Source organism: Hypanus sabinus, chromosome 6 (genome assembly GCF_030144855.1).
Source record: "Hypanus sabinus isolate sHypSab1 chromosome 6, sHypSab1.hap1, whole genome shotgun sequence".
NCBI classification, from domain to species: Eukaryota; Metazoa; Chordata; class Chondrichthyes; order Myliobatiformes; family Dasyatidae; genus Hypanus; species Hypanus sabinus.
In genome coordinates this window covers 107,738,458-107,753,507 of record NC_082711.1, presented here as the reverse complement: position 1 = coordinate 107,753,507, position 15,050 = coordinate 107,738,458, and the positions used below count along the sequence as shown (strand labels likewise).

The 15,050-nt window shown below is 43.3% G+C and overlaps 1 protein-coding gene across 1 annotated transcript in view; it reads right to left on the bottom strand.

The window, feature by feature from the left end:
- Positions 1–14,590, bottom strand: part of LOC132395183 (AP-4 complex subunit beta-1-like) — a 232,452-nt gene extending 217,862 nt beyond the window's left edge. Inside the window, exons 1-2 of the mRNA XM_059971477.1 lie at positions 14,567–14,590; positions 14,110–14,377 (exon numbers count right to left, since the gene is read on the bottom strand). Coding sequence (XP_059827460.1) covers positions 14,110–14,377; positions 14,567–14,590 — 292 coding nt within the window. The remainder of the gene's footprint in view (positions 1–14,109; positions 14,378–14,566) is intronic.
- Positions 14,591–15,050: the final 460 nt, after the last annotated feature.

The window sequence follows — 15,050 nt, the reverse complement described above, 5'->3', positions numbered from 1 at the left end:
AACTCAATTCTAAACATGGATGTTAATAAAATTAATATAATATCTTGGAATTGTCATTTTGTCAATCACCCCATTAAGCGTAAAAGATTTTTAAGAAATTAAAAACAATTAACGCAGATATTATTTTTGCGCCAGAGAATCATATACGGAAACAGGATGAGGACAGATTTTTCCAATTTTGGAAAGGACCTCTGTATCACTCACTATCCGATTATAAGTTTAAAGGTGTTTCTATATTTCTTAGCCCCAAAATCCCTTTTGTACACTTTAATACCATTACTGATTCAATTGGAAGATATTTAATTGTTACTGGTTTATTATGCGAGCAAAAGGTAGCTCTGGTGTGTGTATATACACACCTAATGTAGATAATTCTGATTCTTTAAGGAACTTTTTTCTGAGTTACTGAATCTGAATGAATATAAATTGATCATGGGTGGTGACTTTAATCGTTGTTTAAATCTGGCGATTGACAGGTCATCAATCAATCTGCCGCTTCCTAATATAGCGGCAGCTTGTATTAATTCTTTTTTACTAGAATATGGCCTGGTTGATATCTGGAGATATAAACACGCCAACGATAATGAATAATAACCATAATGGAATCAATGAAAGACCGCAACAACATGGATGTTCACCAAGTGTGCAAAGACAACAATCTATGCAAATACAAAAAGAAATAATAATAATAATAAATAAAGAAGCAGTAAATATTGAGAACATGAGATGAAGACTCGATAGATTGTGGGAACAGTTCAATTATGAAGTGAAGTTGAGTTAAGTTATCCCCTCTGGCTTCAAAGCTCTCTATTTCTCTCTTAACAATGGTGGGTTAAGTGAAATTATCCCTTCTAGTTCAACAGTCTGACGGTGGGGGGGGGGGGGGGGAATAATTATTCCTGCACCTGGTGGTGTGAGTCTTGAGGCTCCTGTACCTCCTAACTGATGGCAACAGTGAGAAGAGAGCGTGTCCTGGGTGGTGGGGGTTCTTGATGATGGATGCTGCTTTCCTGCAACAGCATTCCATGTAGATATGCTCAATGGGAGGGAGAGCTTGATCCATGATGGAGTGGACCATATCTACTACCTTTTATAGGATTTTCTATCCAAGGGCAAAGATGTTTATGTACCAGGCTGTGATACAGCCTGTCAATATACATTGAAATTTGAAATGGTCTTTCCTGCTCCCCTTGCATTATTGATAATTATTGAATCTGTTCACATTAAATTTGATTCTTGACATTTGTGCATGTTACCATTCTGCTAACAGACAGACAGACATACTTCATTGATTCCGAGGGAAATTGGGTTTCGTTACAGTTGCACCAGCCAAGAATAGTGTAGAAATATAGCAATATAAAACCATAAATAATTAAATAATAATAAATAAATTATGCCAAGTGGAAATTAGTCCAGGATTAGACCAGCCTTTTGGCTCAGGGTGTCTGACACTCCAAGGGAGGAGTTTTAAAGTTTGATGGCCACAGGCAGGAATGGCTTCCTATGATGCTCAGAGTTGTATCTCGGTGGAATGAGTCTCTGGCTGAATGTACTCCTGTGAATAACCGGTACATTATGGAGTGGATGGGAAACATTGTTCAAGATGGCATGCAACTTGGACAGCATCCTCTTTTCAGTCACCACCGTCAGAGTGTCCAGTTCCACCCCCACAACATTATGGCTGTCAGGCTATTCAACCAGGAGGATATTAAAATGAGATCCACCTCAACACTATCAAATACTTACTAATGGACAATGAATGTCATAGAAAACAGAAGTTCTCAACTTTCCCACCCATTCCACTCTCATCCTTTCTACCCTGGTCTGAGAACAACAAACAAAGAAACAGGTCGGCCGACATTTACAGAATTCCTTGTGAATGCGGAACAGCGTACATTGGCCAGACAGGACACACAGTGGAAACCCACATCAAGGAGCACAGGAGATGTATCCATTTGGGTTACTCAAAGAAATTGGTGGTAGCAGAACACTGCATTTGCAACAGCCATAGGATTCACTTCAATGGCACAAAACGAATGTGGAGTACCAATGGGTTTTGGGACTACCTGGTTAAAAAAGCCATTGAAATAAAACTAGGAGAAAATCAATCTAACAAAGACAAAGGTTTTGTTCCAAGTAAGAACTATAATTCGATTGTAAATAAGGTGGGAGAGCAGAAACCTGATTGGATGAGGACTAACCAATCAGGAAAGATTGACTGTGGGGGTATAAATACCACAGGACTAGGCATCACCAGAGATCATCCCTGAAGAAGATGGCAGAGTTTGTCACCAAGATATCAGTTATAATTGATGCCTGTAACCAGCTGGAAGACTGAGAAGGGTTGATTTGTAAACAAAATGCAATTACTTGTCTGGAATCAACCAAGAGGTTGAAACTGGTCATCTCGGGTCTGCATGGCTCAGTACCATGAATTAAGGTGAACAAAGGCCATCTTATTGAATATGGCTACTTCATCCCCACCAACCTACCTCACCATCTTTGATGTATTCCTCACATCCTGGTAGTGCTTCACACACAGTCACTGTACAAGCGGGTCACAGCCATACCAGGTCACGAAATGTCTGAATGACAGCTAAGAGCAGAGGGGAAGTTAGTGAGATGCTTGCAACCCTGAGCAAATGCTGAAAGCTGGCAGCATGACGTACCTGAGGTAATGTGTTCCTGCTTCAGGCCCAGCAGCTCCTTCAAAATAACCACACACTTTTCATTGTAGGTCCGTGCAATTCGTCCTGGGGAAATACAGCACAATTAAAGAACAAGTAAGGCACAGTTCATACCTTAAGCTGCACTTTCAAGAGTAGATACTCTGACATATTACTCCAATGGCATGGTAACACAGTGGTGAGCAGTGACCCAGGTTCAATTCCCGCTGCTGTTGGTAAGGAGTTTGTACATTCTCCCTGTGACTGCATGGATTTCCTCACAGTGTAAAGACATACTGGCTGGTAGGTTAATTGGTCATTGTAAATTGTCCTGTGATTAGGCCAGGGTTATGTCGGAGGTTGCTGGGTGGCGTGGTCCGAAGGGGCAGAAGGACTCTATCTCAATAATAAAATAGAACACAAATTATAACACAAGATACCATATTTTCTTCAGTCAGCAGAATAAAAGCCAAAATTTGCTTCAGCTAGTTACAACAGTAAATAGCTCAACTACACAGGCATGGAAAGTTTAAACTTCCAATTCAGGACTGTGTTTGGGAATCTCTAGAAGGATCATCAATTAGTATCCACCAGCCAATGTAGGGTAGGTTTTTTTTAAAGTTATTCCAGGAAGGTGGAAACCAGATTGCTGTAAAGTTCACATGGAATCCTAGTGGGGTGAATGCAATGAAGATGCTTTTTCTCATGGGATAATCTGAAGTCAGGGACCCTGCTCCTATCTTTTAAAAAATTAAATAGGTGACACCCCTTTAAGACTGATTTTACTCTTCAAATTGCGAGCCTTTGGAACTTTCTAAAAGATTGGTAGAGTAACTCGAGTTTCTACTATAGTTGCCTAAGCTGTGAGATGCAGAGTCTAAATATTTTTAAGGTGGTGATAATTTGATTTGTGACAAGGTTGAAGATTTCTGGGGCTTGTCAGAAAAGTGATGAAAATAATAATTTTGTACTAGACTGCACACCTATTTCATGCACCAATGCCAACAAGCAACTCACTGTTGGGGTAGACCTGCAGAACTTTGAAGTTCTTGATGTCAAGGGTTGCAACTGGGAAAAAATACATTTAAGAAACAATAACACCTTCAGACAGCCCTTAGAAACTGCTGCATCTGAACACACCACTGCCTTACAAGAACATTAACTAAGTAAAGCAATAAATGAATAAAGCATCAGAAAGCAAATCAAAAGCAGATGCTGGACATTTGAATTAAAAACAGGAAGTGAAAGAAGCAGGGGTCCCCGTCTGGGTCCACAGACCTCTCAGTTAATGGCAGGAACCCTGTGCTGGATAGAAAATTTTTGATGAAATGTTTTGAACTTGAAGCATCAACCACTTTGCTCTCCAGATGCTGCCTAAGGCTGAAAATACGTGACTTTCTCCAATAAAAAGCATTTTCCTGAATACTTGATACCAAATGGAGACCTTTTTATCAAATGAACAAGAAAGTGAACTTCAAGATTTACCAAATTTACAGGCGTACAAGTACTTAAAAGCCAACATCTTGTGAGTAACCTGATGGGAAGAGTACAAGTAGCTCAACAGCACCACCGGCTGTTTTTTTTTGCAGTATATACTGAAATTATTGACTGAGAGATTGGAGCATCGCGATGCGGCTCCCGAGAGACAGTGATAGGGATCTGGAGTTGCGGCTCGATTACCTACAGTGTATTAGGGAGAGTGAACAGGAGATAGAGAGGAGCTACAGGGAATTAGTCACCTCGAGGGTGCAGGAGTTAGACGGTCAGGGAAACGAAGGGAAGAGCTCAGATAGGAGAGAGCTCCCTTGTGGCCATCCCTCTCAGTAATCGTTATCTCGTTTTGGATACAGTTGAGGGGGATGACCTGACAGAGGACGACCACAGCGATCGGATCTCTGGCACTGAGCCTGGTTACGTGGTGCAGAAGGGAAAGAGGAAGATGAGGAATGCAGTAGTCATTGTGGACTACATGGTGAAGGGAACAGAGAGGATGTTCTGTCAGCCTGATAGAGATACCCACGTGGTGTGTTGCCTTCCAGGTGACAGGATACAGGATACCTCGGATCGGGTGCAGAGTATTCTGAAGGGAGAGGGCTAACAGCAAGAAGTCGGAACACAGAATGGTGTAAGAACTCTGTGCTGGTTTCCAGACACTGCTCATCGCTAGTGGAGTTTGTGGCAGTTCGATGCAGACCATTTTATTTGCCATGGGAATTCACCTCTGTCCTTATATTCGGTGTCTACATTCCCCCCCAGCGCTAATGCTAAGGAGGCGCTCTGTGAACTGTACGGGGCTGTTAGCGAACTGCAGAACGCACATCCTGATGGTCTGTCTATTGTCGCCAGTGATTTTAACCACGCAAACCTTAAGTCAGTGCTCCCCAAATTCCATCAGTATGTGGACTTTGCAACGAGGGGGGAGAACGCATTGGACCTGGTTTACACAAACATCCCCGACGCGTGCTGAGCAGAGCCCCACCCCCTCCTCGGATACTCAGACCACATCTCTGTTCTGCTAATCCCAGCATACAGACCGCTGGTCAGGCGCTCCAGACCAGTTCAGAAGCAGCTGAAAACCTGGCCAGTAGGAGCCATCTCTACTCTTCAAGACTGCTTTGAGAACAACTGACTGGCACATGCTCAGGGAGGCTGCAACCGATGGTGACTCTACCAACTTAGTGGAGTACACAGCATCAGTGACCAGCTACATTAGCAAGTGCATTGATGATTTTACTCTGTCCAAGACCATCACTATACGCGCTAACCAGAACACATGGATGACCGCGGAGGTACGTGCGCTGAAGACCCGCGACGCCGCCTTCAGAGCAGGCAACAAGGCAGCTTTAACAACAGCAAGGGCCAAACTGTCCCGAGCCATCAGAGGGGCAAAGCGTGCACATGCCCAGCTAATCCACAGTCACTTCCAGGACAGCGGCGACACGAGGCGCATGTGGAAGGGCATCCAGGACATCACCAATTACAGGACAACATCACCAGACTGTGCAGGTGATGCCTCCCTCACAGATGCGCTGAATAACTTCTACGCCCGGTTTGAGGCGGAAAATGACGTGGCGGCGAGGAAGTCCACCCCTCCTACGAATGACCGGGTGCTGTGTCTCTCCGTGGCCGACGTGAGAAGAACCCTGTGCAGGGTCAACCCACGGAAGGCTGCTGGACCAGACAACATCCCTGGTAGAGTGCTCAGAGGCTGTGCAGACCAGCTAGCAGATGTTCTCACTGACATCTTCAACAGCTCCCTGAGCAGCGCCACCATTCCAACGTGCTTCAAGGCCGCCACCATCAACCCATGCCGAAGAAGTCTCCAGTGTTCTGCCTAAATGACTACCGTCCCGTTGCACTTACATACATCATCATGAAGTGTATCCAGAGGCTCATCATGAGGCATATCAAGACCCTGCTGCCCCCCTCACTGGACCCCCTGCAGTTTGCGTACCGTCCCAACCGCTCAACAGACGATGCCATTGCCACGACCCTCCACCTGGCCCTAACCCACCTGGACAAAAGAAAGACACATACGTTCGGATGCTGTTCATAGACTTCAGTTCTGCATTCAACACAATCATCCCCCAGGAACTGATTGGAAAGCTGAGTCTGCTGGGCCTGAACACCTCCCTCTGCAACTGGATCCTACACTTCCTGTCTGGGAGACCTCAGTCAGTCCAGATCGGGAGCAGCATCTCCAACATCATCACACTGAGCACAGGGGCCCCCCAGGGCTGTGTGCTCAGTCCACTGCTGTTCACTCTGCTGACCCACGACTGTGCTGCAACACACAGCTCGAACCACAACATCAAGTTCGCCGGTGACATCAGCAAGAACGACGAGTCAGCTTACAGAGAGGAGGTACAGCGGCTAACGGACTGGTGCAGAGCCAACAACCTGTCTCTTACTTTGAACAAAAGACATGGTTGTTGACTTCAGGAGGGCACGGAGCGACCACTCCCCGCTGAACATCGATGGCTCCTCGGTAGAGATTGTAAAGAGCACCAAATTTCTTGGTGTTCACCTGACGGAGAATCTCACCTGGGCCCTCAACACCAGCTTCATAGCAAAGAAAGCCCAGCAGCGTCTCTACTTTTTGCGAAGGCTAAGGGAAGTCCATCTCCCACCCTCCATCCTCATCACATTCTACAGGGGTTGTATTGAGAGCATCCTGAGCAGCTGCATCATTGCCGGGTTCAGAAATTGCACCAGCTCGGATCGCAAGACTCTGCAGCGGATAGTGAGGTCAGCTGAGAAGATCATCGGGGTCTCTCTTCCCGCCATCACGGACATTTACGCTACACGCTGCATCCGCAAAGCAAACAGCATTATGAAGGGCCCCATGCACCCCTCATACAATCTCTTTTACCTCCTGCCGTCTGGGAAAAGGCTCCGAAGCATTTGGGCTCTCACGACCAGACTATGTAACAGTTTCTTCCCCCAAGCTATCAGACTCTTCAATACCCAGAGCCTGGACTGACACCTTGCCCTATGGTTCTGTTTATTATTTATTGTAATGCCTGTGTTTTTTGTGCACTTTATGCAGTCCTCTGTAGGTCTGTGGTCTAGTGTAGCTTTCTCCGTGTTGTTTTTTTACGTAGTTCAGTCTAGTTTCTGTACTGTGTCATGTAGCACCATGGTCCTGAAAAACATTGTCTCATTTTCACTATGTACTGTACCAGCAGTTATGGTCGAAATAACAATTAAAGTGATTTGACTTGACTTGACTTGAACTCTTGGTACACGTTTGCACCAATGATATAGGTAGAAAAAGGGAGGAGGTCCTGAAGAGAGAATTCAGAGAGTTAGGTAGGAAGCTGAAAAGCAGAACCTCTAGGGTAGTAATCTCAGGATTGCTGCCTGTGCCACATGCTAGCGAGTGCACAGATAGCATGATCAGGTGAATTAATATGTGTCTGAGAGACTAGTGAAGGGAATAGGACTTCAGATTCCTGGATCATTTGGGCCTCTTCTTGGGGAGGTACAACCTGTACAAAAAGGATGGGTTACACCCGAACCCAAAGGGGCCCAATTTCCTAGCAGACACATTTAGTAAAGCTGTAAGAGAGGATTTAAACTAATTTGGCAGGGGGCTGGGAAGCAGAGTGATAAGGCTGAGGAAGGGGAAAACAGAAATACATCAAAGATAATGTGCAACATAGATGATAGAAAGGACAAGCAAGAGATGAGGCATAATCACAGCTAGTGGGATGAATTACACGGCAATAGAGGCATGGTGCAGTTAAAACAGAAAGCAACAAATACTGGACTGAATGCACACACCATAAGAAATAAAATGGATAATCTTGATATTCAGCTACAGATTGGCAAATATAATGTTGTGGCCTTCTCTGAAACTTGGCTAAAGGATGGCTGCTATTAGGAACTGAACATCCAAGGACATACAGTGTATCGGAAAGATAGATTAGTAGGCAGAGTGGGTGGTGTGGCTCTGAGTATAAGAAATAATATTAAATCATTAGAAAGAGATGACATGGGATCAGAAGGTGTAGAGTCTCTGTGGGTTGAGGTAAGAAATGGCAAGGGTAAAAGGACCCCAATGGCAGTTGTACACAGGCCTCCAAACAGCAGCAAGAATGTGGATTAGGAATTACAGCAGGAGATAGAAAAGGTGTGTCAGAAGGGCAATGTCATGAAAATCGTTGGGGATTTTAACATGAAAGTGGATTGGGAAATCTAAGTCAGTACTGGACCTCAAGAGAAAGAATTTGTAGAATGTCTAAAGGGTGGCTTTTTAGAACAGCTTGTTGTTGAGCCACTAGGGGATCAGCTGGGCTGGACTGGGTGATGTGCAATGATCCAGAGGTGATAAGAGAGCTTAAGATTAAGGAACCCTTAGGGAACAGTGATTAAAATATGAACAAGTTCACGTTGAAATTTGAGAGGGAAAAAATAAAATCCAATGTGTCGGTATTTCAGTGGAAGAAAGGAAATTACAACAACCCAAGAGAGGAGTTGGCCAAAGTTGACTGGAAAGGGACATTTGCAGAAGGACAGCAGAGCAGCAATGACTGAAGTTTCTGCAAAAAATGAGGGAAGTGCAAGACAGATGTATTCCAAATAAGAAGAAATATTCAAAGGGAAGAAGGACAATACCGTGGCTGACAAGTGAAGTCAGAGCCAAAGTAAAAGCAAAAGTGAGGACATACAAGGAAGCCGAAGCTAGTGGGGAGATAAGGGATTGGGAATCTTTTAAAAACTTGTAGAATGAAACGAAGAAGGTCATTAGGAAGGAAAAGATGAATTATGAAAGGAAGCTGGCACTAGTATCAAAGAAGATACTAAAAGTGTTTTTAAGTACTGAGAATCAAGGGTAGATAGAGGGCCCATATAAAATGACACTGGAGATATTGTAATGAGAGATGCAGAGATGGCAGAGGAACTGATTGCGTATTTTGTATCAGTCTTCACAGTGGAAGATGTCTGCAGTATACCGGACATTCAAGAGCATCAGGGAAGTGAAATCTGTGCAGTGAAAATTATGACTGAGAAGATACTCAGGAAGCTTACTGGTCTGAGGGTGGATAAATCTCCTGGACCTGATGAAATCTAAAGGAAGTAGCTGGAGAGATTGCGGAAGCATTAACAATTATCTTTCAAGTATCAATAGATTCTGGCATTGTACCAGATGACTGGAAAATTGCTAAAGCTACTCCACTATTTAAGAAGGGTGGGAGGCAACAGAAAGGAAACTATAGACCTGTTAGCCTAACATCTGTGGTTGGGAAGTTGTTGGAATTGATTGTTAGGGATGAGATTAGGAGTACCTGGAAGCACATGACAAGACAGGCCAAAGCCAGCATGGTTTCCTGAAAGGAAAATCCTACCTGGAAAACCTACTGAAATTCTTTGAGGAAGTTAGCAGCAGGGTGGACAAAGGAGATGCAGTAGACATGGTATACTTGGATTTTCAGATGGCCTTTGACAAGGTGCTGCACCTGAGGCTGCTTAGCAAGATAAAAGCCCATGGAATTCCAGGAAAGTTACTTGCATGGGTGGAGCATTGGCTGGTCGGCAGAAACAAAGAGCAAAGAGTGGGAATAAAGAGATCCTATATTGGCTGGCTGCCAGTTACCAGTGGAGGTCCACAGATGTCGGTGTTGGAACTGCTGCTTTTTATGATGTATGTGATGCACCATCAATAACTCTCTGAGATGTGAGGTGAGATATCGGCTTTTATTGACTGGAAGAAAGAACAAGCAGCATTTGACCACTATGCTACATCCGGAAGACTGAGGGCTGGGCTCAGTCCTCAATCGCCTTTATACCGGGGTCTGTGGGAGGAGCTACAGGAGCAGTCAGTGGGGGGGCATGTCCAGACAGGTATATGTAGTTCACCACAGTGATTTGGACTATGGGATTAAAGGATTTGAGGCTAAATTTGCGGATGATACAAAGATAGGTGAAGGAGCGGGTAGTGTTGAGGAAACAGTGAGTTTGTAGAGAGACTCGGATAGTTAGGGGAATGAGCAAAGAAGTTACAAATGTTATATAATGTTGGAAAGTATATGGTCATGCACTTTAGTGCAAGAAATAAATGGGCACACTATTATTTAGATGGGGAGAGAATTCAAACAGCAGAGATGCTAAGGGACTTGGGAGTCCTTGTGCAATATACTCGAAAGGTTAACCTCCAGGTTGAGTCAGTTGTGAAGAAGGCAAAAGCAATGTTTGCATTCATTTCTAGAGGTATAGAGCATAAGAGCAGGGATGTGATTTTGAGACTCTATAAGGCACTCATGAGACCACATGTGGAGTGCTGTATACAGTTTTGGGCTCCTTATTTTAGAAAGGATATACTGACATTGGAGAGGGTTCAGAGAAGACTCACAAGCATGATTCCAGTAACGAAAGGGTTACCGTATGAAGAAAGTCTGGCAACACTTGGGCTGTATTCCCTGGAGTTCAGGAGATTGAGGGGGGATCTCATTGCAACATTCTGAATTTTAAAAGGCCTGAACAGATTAGATATGGCAAAGTTATTTCCCATGGTAGGGGATTCTAGGTCAAGAGGGCACAACTTCAGGAATGAAGGATGTCCATTTACAACTGAGATGCGGAGAAATTACCTTAGTCAGAGGGTAGTATATCTGTGGAATATGTTGCCACGAGTGGCTGTGGAGGCCAAGTCATTGGTTGTATATAAAGGAGAGATTAGTAGGTTGTTGATTAGCCAGGGCATCAAAAGATATGGGTAAAGGCAGGGGAGTGGGGATGACTGGAAGAATTGGATCAGCCCATGATTGATTGGTGGAGCAGACTCAATGGACCAAATGGCCTACTTCTGCTCCGATATCTTATAGTCTTATAGATCACAGAAAATGAGTTTGTGAATACACAATTTCTCTGGCAATTGACAAAACCTCGAACAAAATAAGAGTACAAAAGTATTGTGAATTCACTGGTTGCAGTGGACACTGCTTGTGATCCAGTCACACAAATAATGGGAGTGCTCTCAGCCGAGCTATCTGTATTCCTATCCATATAAAGTTTCTGAGAAGAATTTAGGGCCGGTGCATCTGCTAAAGGAGGGGGTGAATTCCTCTCCTGGAATTAGCGAGGAACCCCAACTTACTCCACCATGTCTACAGTAGAGTAGTAGGATCATATCCCCCAAAAGATGTGGCATTGCCAGAGATAAACAGAATATTATTGTTGCCATCTCTGTATAAATTAGTCATAATTAGAATACTTAAAAAGCAAACATCTAATCCCGCAAGATCTCCATCTTCTGATATTTGATGTAATTTGGTTCGGAGTATGTGCAGTAGAATTTCTTGTAGTGACCACTGAAGTGCCCGGGTAAGCTGCGGAGGATCTCCCGTGCATGACACAGGCCGAGGAAACACAGCTCGTGGCACTCAGAGGTGCAAACAGTCAACAATGGCCCTTTGATCTGTTCTAGAACATCCGTCTGTACGTTGGGAAAGTCTTCAGCAAGGAGGAGGAAAAGTTTGGTGGTTGCCATGACAACATTGGGCTGGCTGCTCTTGAGAAAACTATCCAGAACGTTCAAAATAGCAAACACTTCATCTTCAGTTGAGGGCTTATAGCGAAATAGGAATGTCAGCACTTCACTCTGACCCCAGTGATCCAAGTCTTTCATTCTAAAGAAGAAAAAAAGAAGAGTGGCTTAATAAATTGCTTTATTCCTGTTTCTGTTCTTCCCACAATTCTGAATGTTACTGGCACCTTAAGACCAGTCTCTTCAGGCTGATGTGGCTTGTCAGCCGTGGCTGACAATCCCTGATCTCAAACCTCTGCTGCTTTGTGGCTACACCCACTCATGGGGAAGGCTTTGGAAGTAAACCCGGATGGATAAAGCCGAAGCTGGAGTCCTAAGGCAGACCTACCATGAGTTCAACACTGACTGCCAGCTCCTGCAACACCACTGGTGCCAAACTGTATGGCTCTCTCCTGTTCCTCTGGGTTCATCAGCTGAGTGAAGAGGGAAGCATGCTCCATGGACAACACTTTGATCTCCCTTTCGCACTGTCCTGGCGTATAATATCAGGCAGAGAGCTGGGATAGGACATCCTTGGTTAACCCTCCCACCCCCTGATCAACAGAGGGCCTCAATGCCAAGAAACTACCTCATCTGGTCAAAAGTAGTTTCCACTCTTTACCAGGAAGGGGCGCTCTTTCATTGCTAATGAATAACAAGCCTGAATGACTACCAGTTGACAGCAAAAAATATTGTTTGATTGGGCTTAATGTGTCAGATTAAGGAAAGGTCAATATTGACAATGAAGCAGAAATTAACCTCACAAAACTGAATTAAATTATGAGAAGTGTTCACAGAAACCATTAGTTGGATACACAATCGAAACATACAATTACAGACTGATTTCTGTACCTGTAATGAAGTGACCCTGACTAAAGAGAGCTTAAAACTAACCATCATCATTCTGTGCCGTGTCGTATGGCGTGGGTGATCATGGTCTTCACATAACCATGATTATTCTTAGCAAATTCTTCTACAGAAGTGGTTTGCCATTGCCTTCTGGCCAGTGTCTTTACAAGATGGGTGACCCCAGATATTATGCATCTGTATGAACAGTATGTGAGACAAGCTTTTCACTCTACCTTGATAGATGTGACAACAATAAATCAATACTATCTTTACACAAGTTAATAAAACTTTCTGACATTCTGCAGTGGAAACAACTGAGAAACAAACAGGAATGGCTACAAATGTTATTTGTGAGAAGTTCCAGAACACACAGGCTCCACATTGCAATTTTAAAAATAAGAGCCTCTGGATATGCTTACAATCTACCAAAGATTGGCCAAAAGAAAATCTCAAAGTGAACTGATAATATTTTCAATACATAATCCCCTTAAGCATTCTGAAATTTGAATAGAACACGTATAAGGTCTGCCATATAGATCAGAAAACCAGAATCAGAATGCCAGAAATCATCTGGGGGCCGAAGGGTCTTCTACTCCCTCACGTTAATATAGTAGCTATAAAACTTGGCACAAATCAAGAATCATATTTCTAACCACGGATGTGCGACTATAGAACTGCTCATAATTAAACTTGGGACCCCCACCATCCAGATCATGCTCTCTTCTCACTGCTGCCATCAGGGAGGTGGTACAGGAGCCTCAGGACTCATACCACCAGGCTAAGGAACAGTTATTAACAGTCATCAGGCTCTTGAACCAGAGGGGATAACTTCTCTTGCCCCATTATTGAACTGTTCCCACAACCTGTCACCTCACTTTCAAGGGCTCTTCGCCTCATGTTCTCGATATTTATAGCTTATTTGTTTTAGTATTTGCACAATTTGTCTTTTGCACACTGGTTAAATACCAAGTCAACGTGGGCTTTCATTGATTCTCTTAAGGTTATTATTCTGTGATGGATTTATTTAGTGTGCCTGTAAATGAATGAATCTCAGGGTTGTACATGGTGATACACACATACTTCAATGATAAATTTACTTTGAACACATCAATATATGCACATATGGATCACAACGAAAGATGCTTACTATTAGTGACAGTTCCAGCTAAATTGTCTCCAGTCACCCTCTATCACGTTTTCAACTCTGGACCCTGACCATTAACAGAAGGGTCTGTGGACCCCTGGTTGGGAACCCCTTTTCTATCCGAATGTTCAGAAATCCCAGTGGTTTGTTATGTGACTCCTCTGGGCCCATTTCCTATCTTCTCTTTAAACATAACTCAATTGCAAAATTGATTGTAATACTGAGTAACAATCAAAAAACTTGAATTAAAACTGCTTTGGAGAATTAATCTCAATAACAGCCAATAGTCTGGCAAATCTGCCAGTTCAGCATCAGAGTTCCCATATACCAGGAAAATGGGGTATCACTAAAAAAGTCAACAACACAGTCATCAGTAAGAAGACCTGTTGTAAAAATCAATGAAATAACTTTTTTGTATTTACCAACTTCTGTGTCTCCATGAAAATTCTTCATTTTAGCACAACCCAGGACCGCTGCCCGTCTGACATAGGATGCCTTGTCTCTCAATCCATTTAGCACAGGCTGCTGAATATATTCACTTATGCCAGGTATTCCAAACAAAATACAGTTTAATTTATCAGCACAGATCCAGTGAAGAAAGACATCACTTATCCAAATGTGAACGAATGACAAACAGAACAGGTTGCAGCACCTTTCAGATTGTTCAACAGAATCCACAAATTTAACAAGCTGTTACTGTTGTCAACGGTTACCAGCTCGATACCTGGGTTTCCCATTTCACCACAGCTGAAATGAGCATGGTGCCACCATCAGTTCCTACCTCAAACTTCACAAGGTCAGACACTGCTCGACTAAATTTCTTCGCCTATCTCAAAGCCAGTTTTCCTGCTTCCTGTGTGACAAAATGTCAACACTCACCTTGCCAGCCCTCTTCAGGGCCATTGGAGCTCAAATCCTTCCCATCCAGCAATGGCAACATCATCAAACTGACTGAGCAACCAATCACAGCTGAAGAATTCAGAGAGCAAATATGAAGGAAAAGATTGAGGAAATTACTTTTCTAGTGGTTAGTTAAGCTTCAAATCCTGAAATTATGGCAGGAAGACCCTTATTAATGACAACAGGGACTACTATTAAACCACATAGGTACCCAGGTTGCTCTCACTTTCACAGTATAATAACAATACAACTTATGATTTTGAACATCACTGCATCATGAACTACAAGATTGCTGCCAAACATTAAAACCAGAGTAATTATTTATATTGCATTTATTATTACCTTGACAGAGGGTTTGAAAATGTTTGACAATTTTACACCTTAAAACTGTAAAATTAAAATATTGCTGTTCTTTGGAAACCTGCAGATTGTTTATAAATACTGTAAGTGATCAGAAACAATT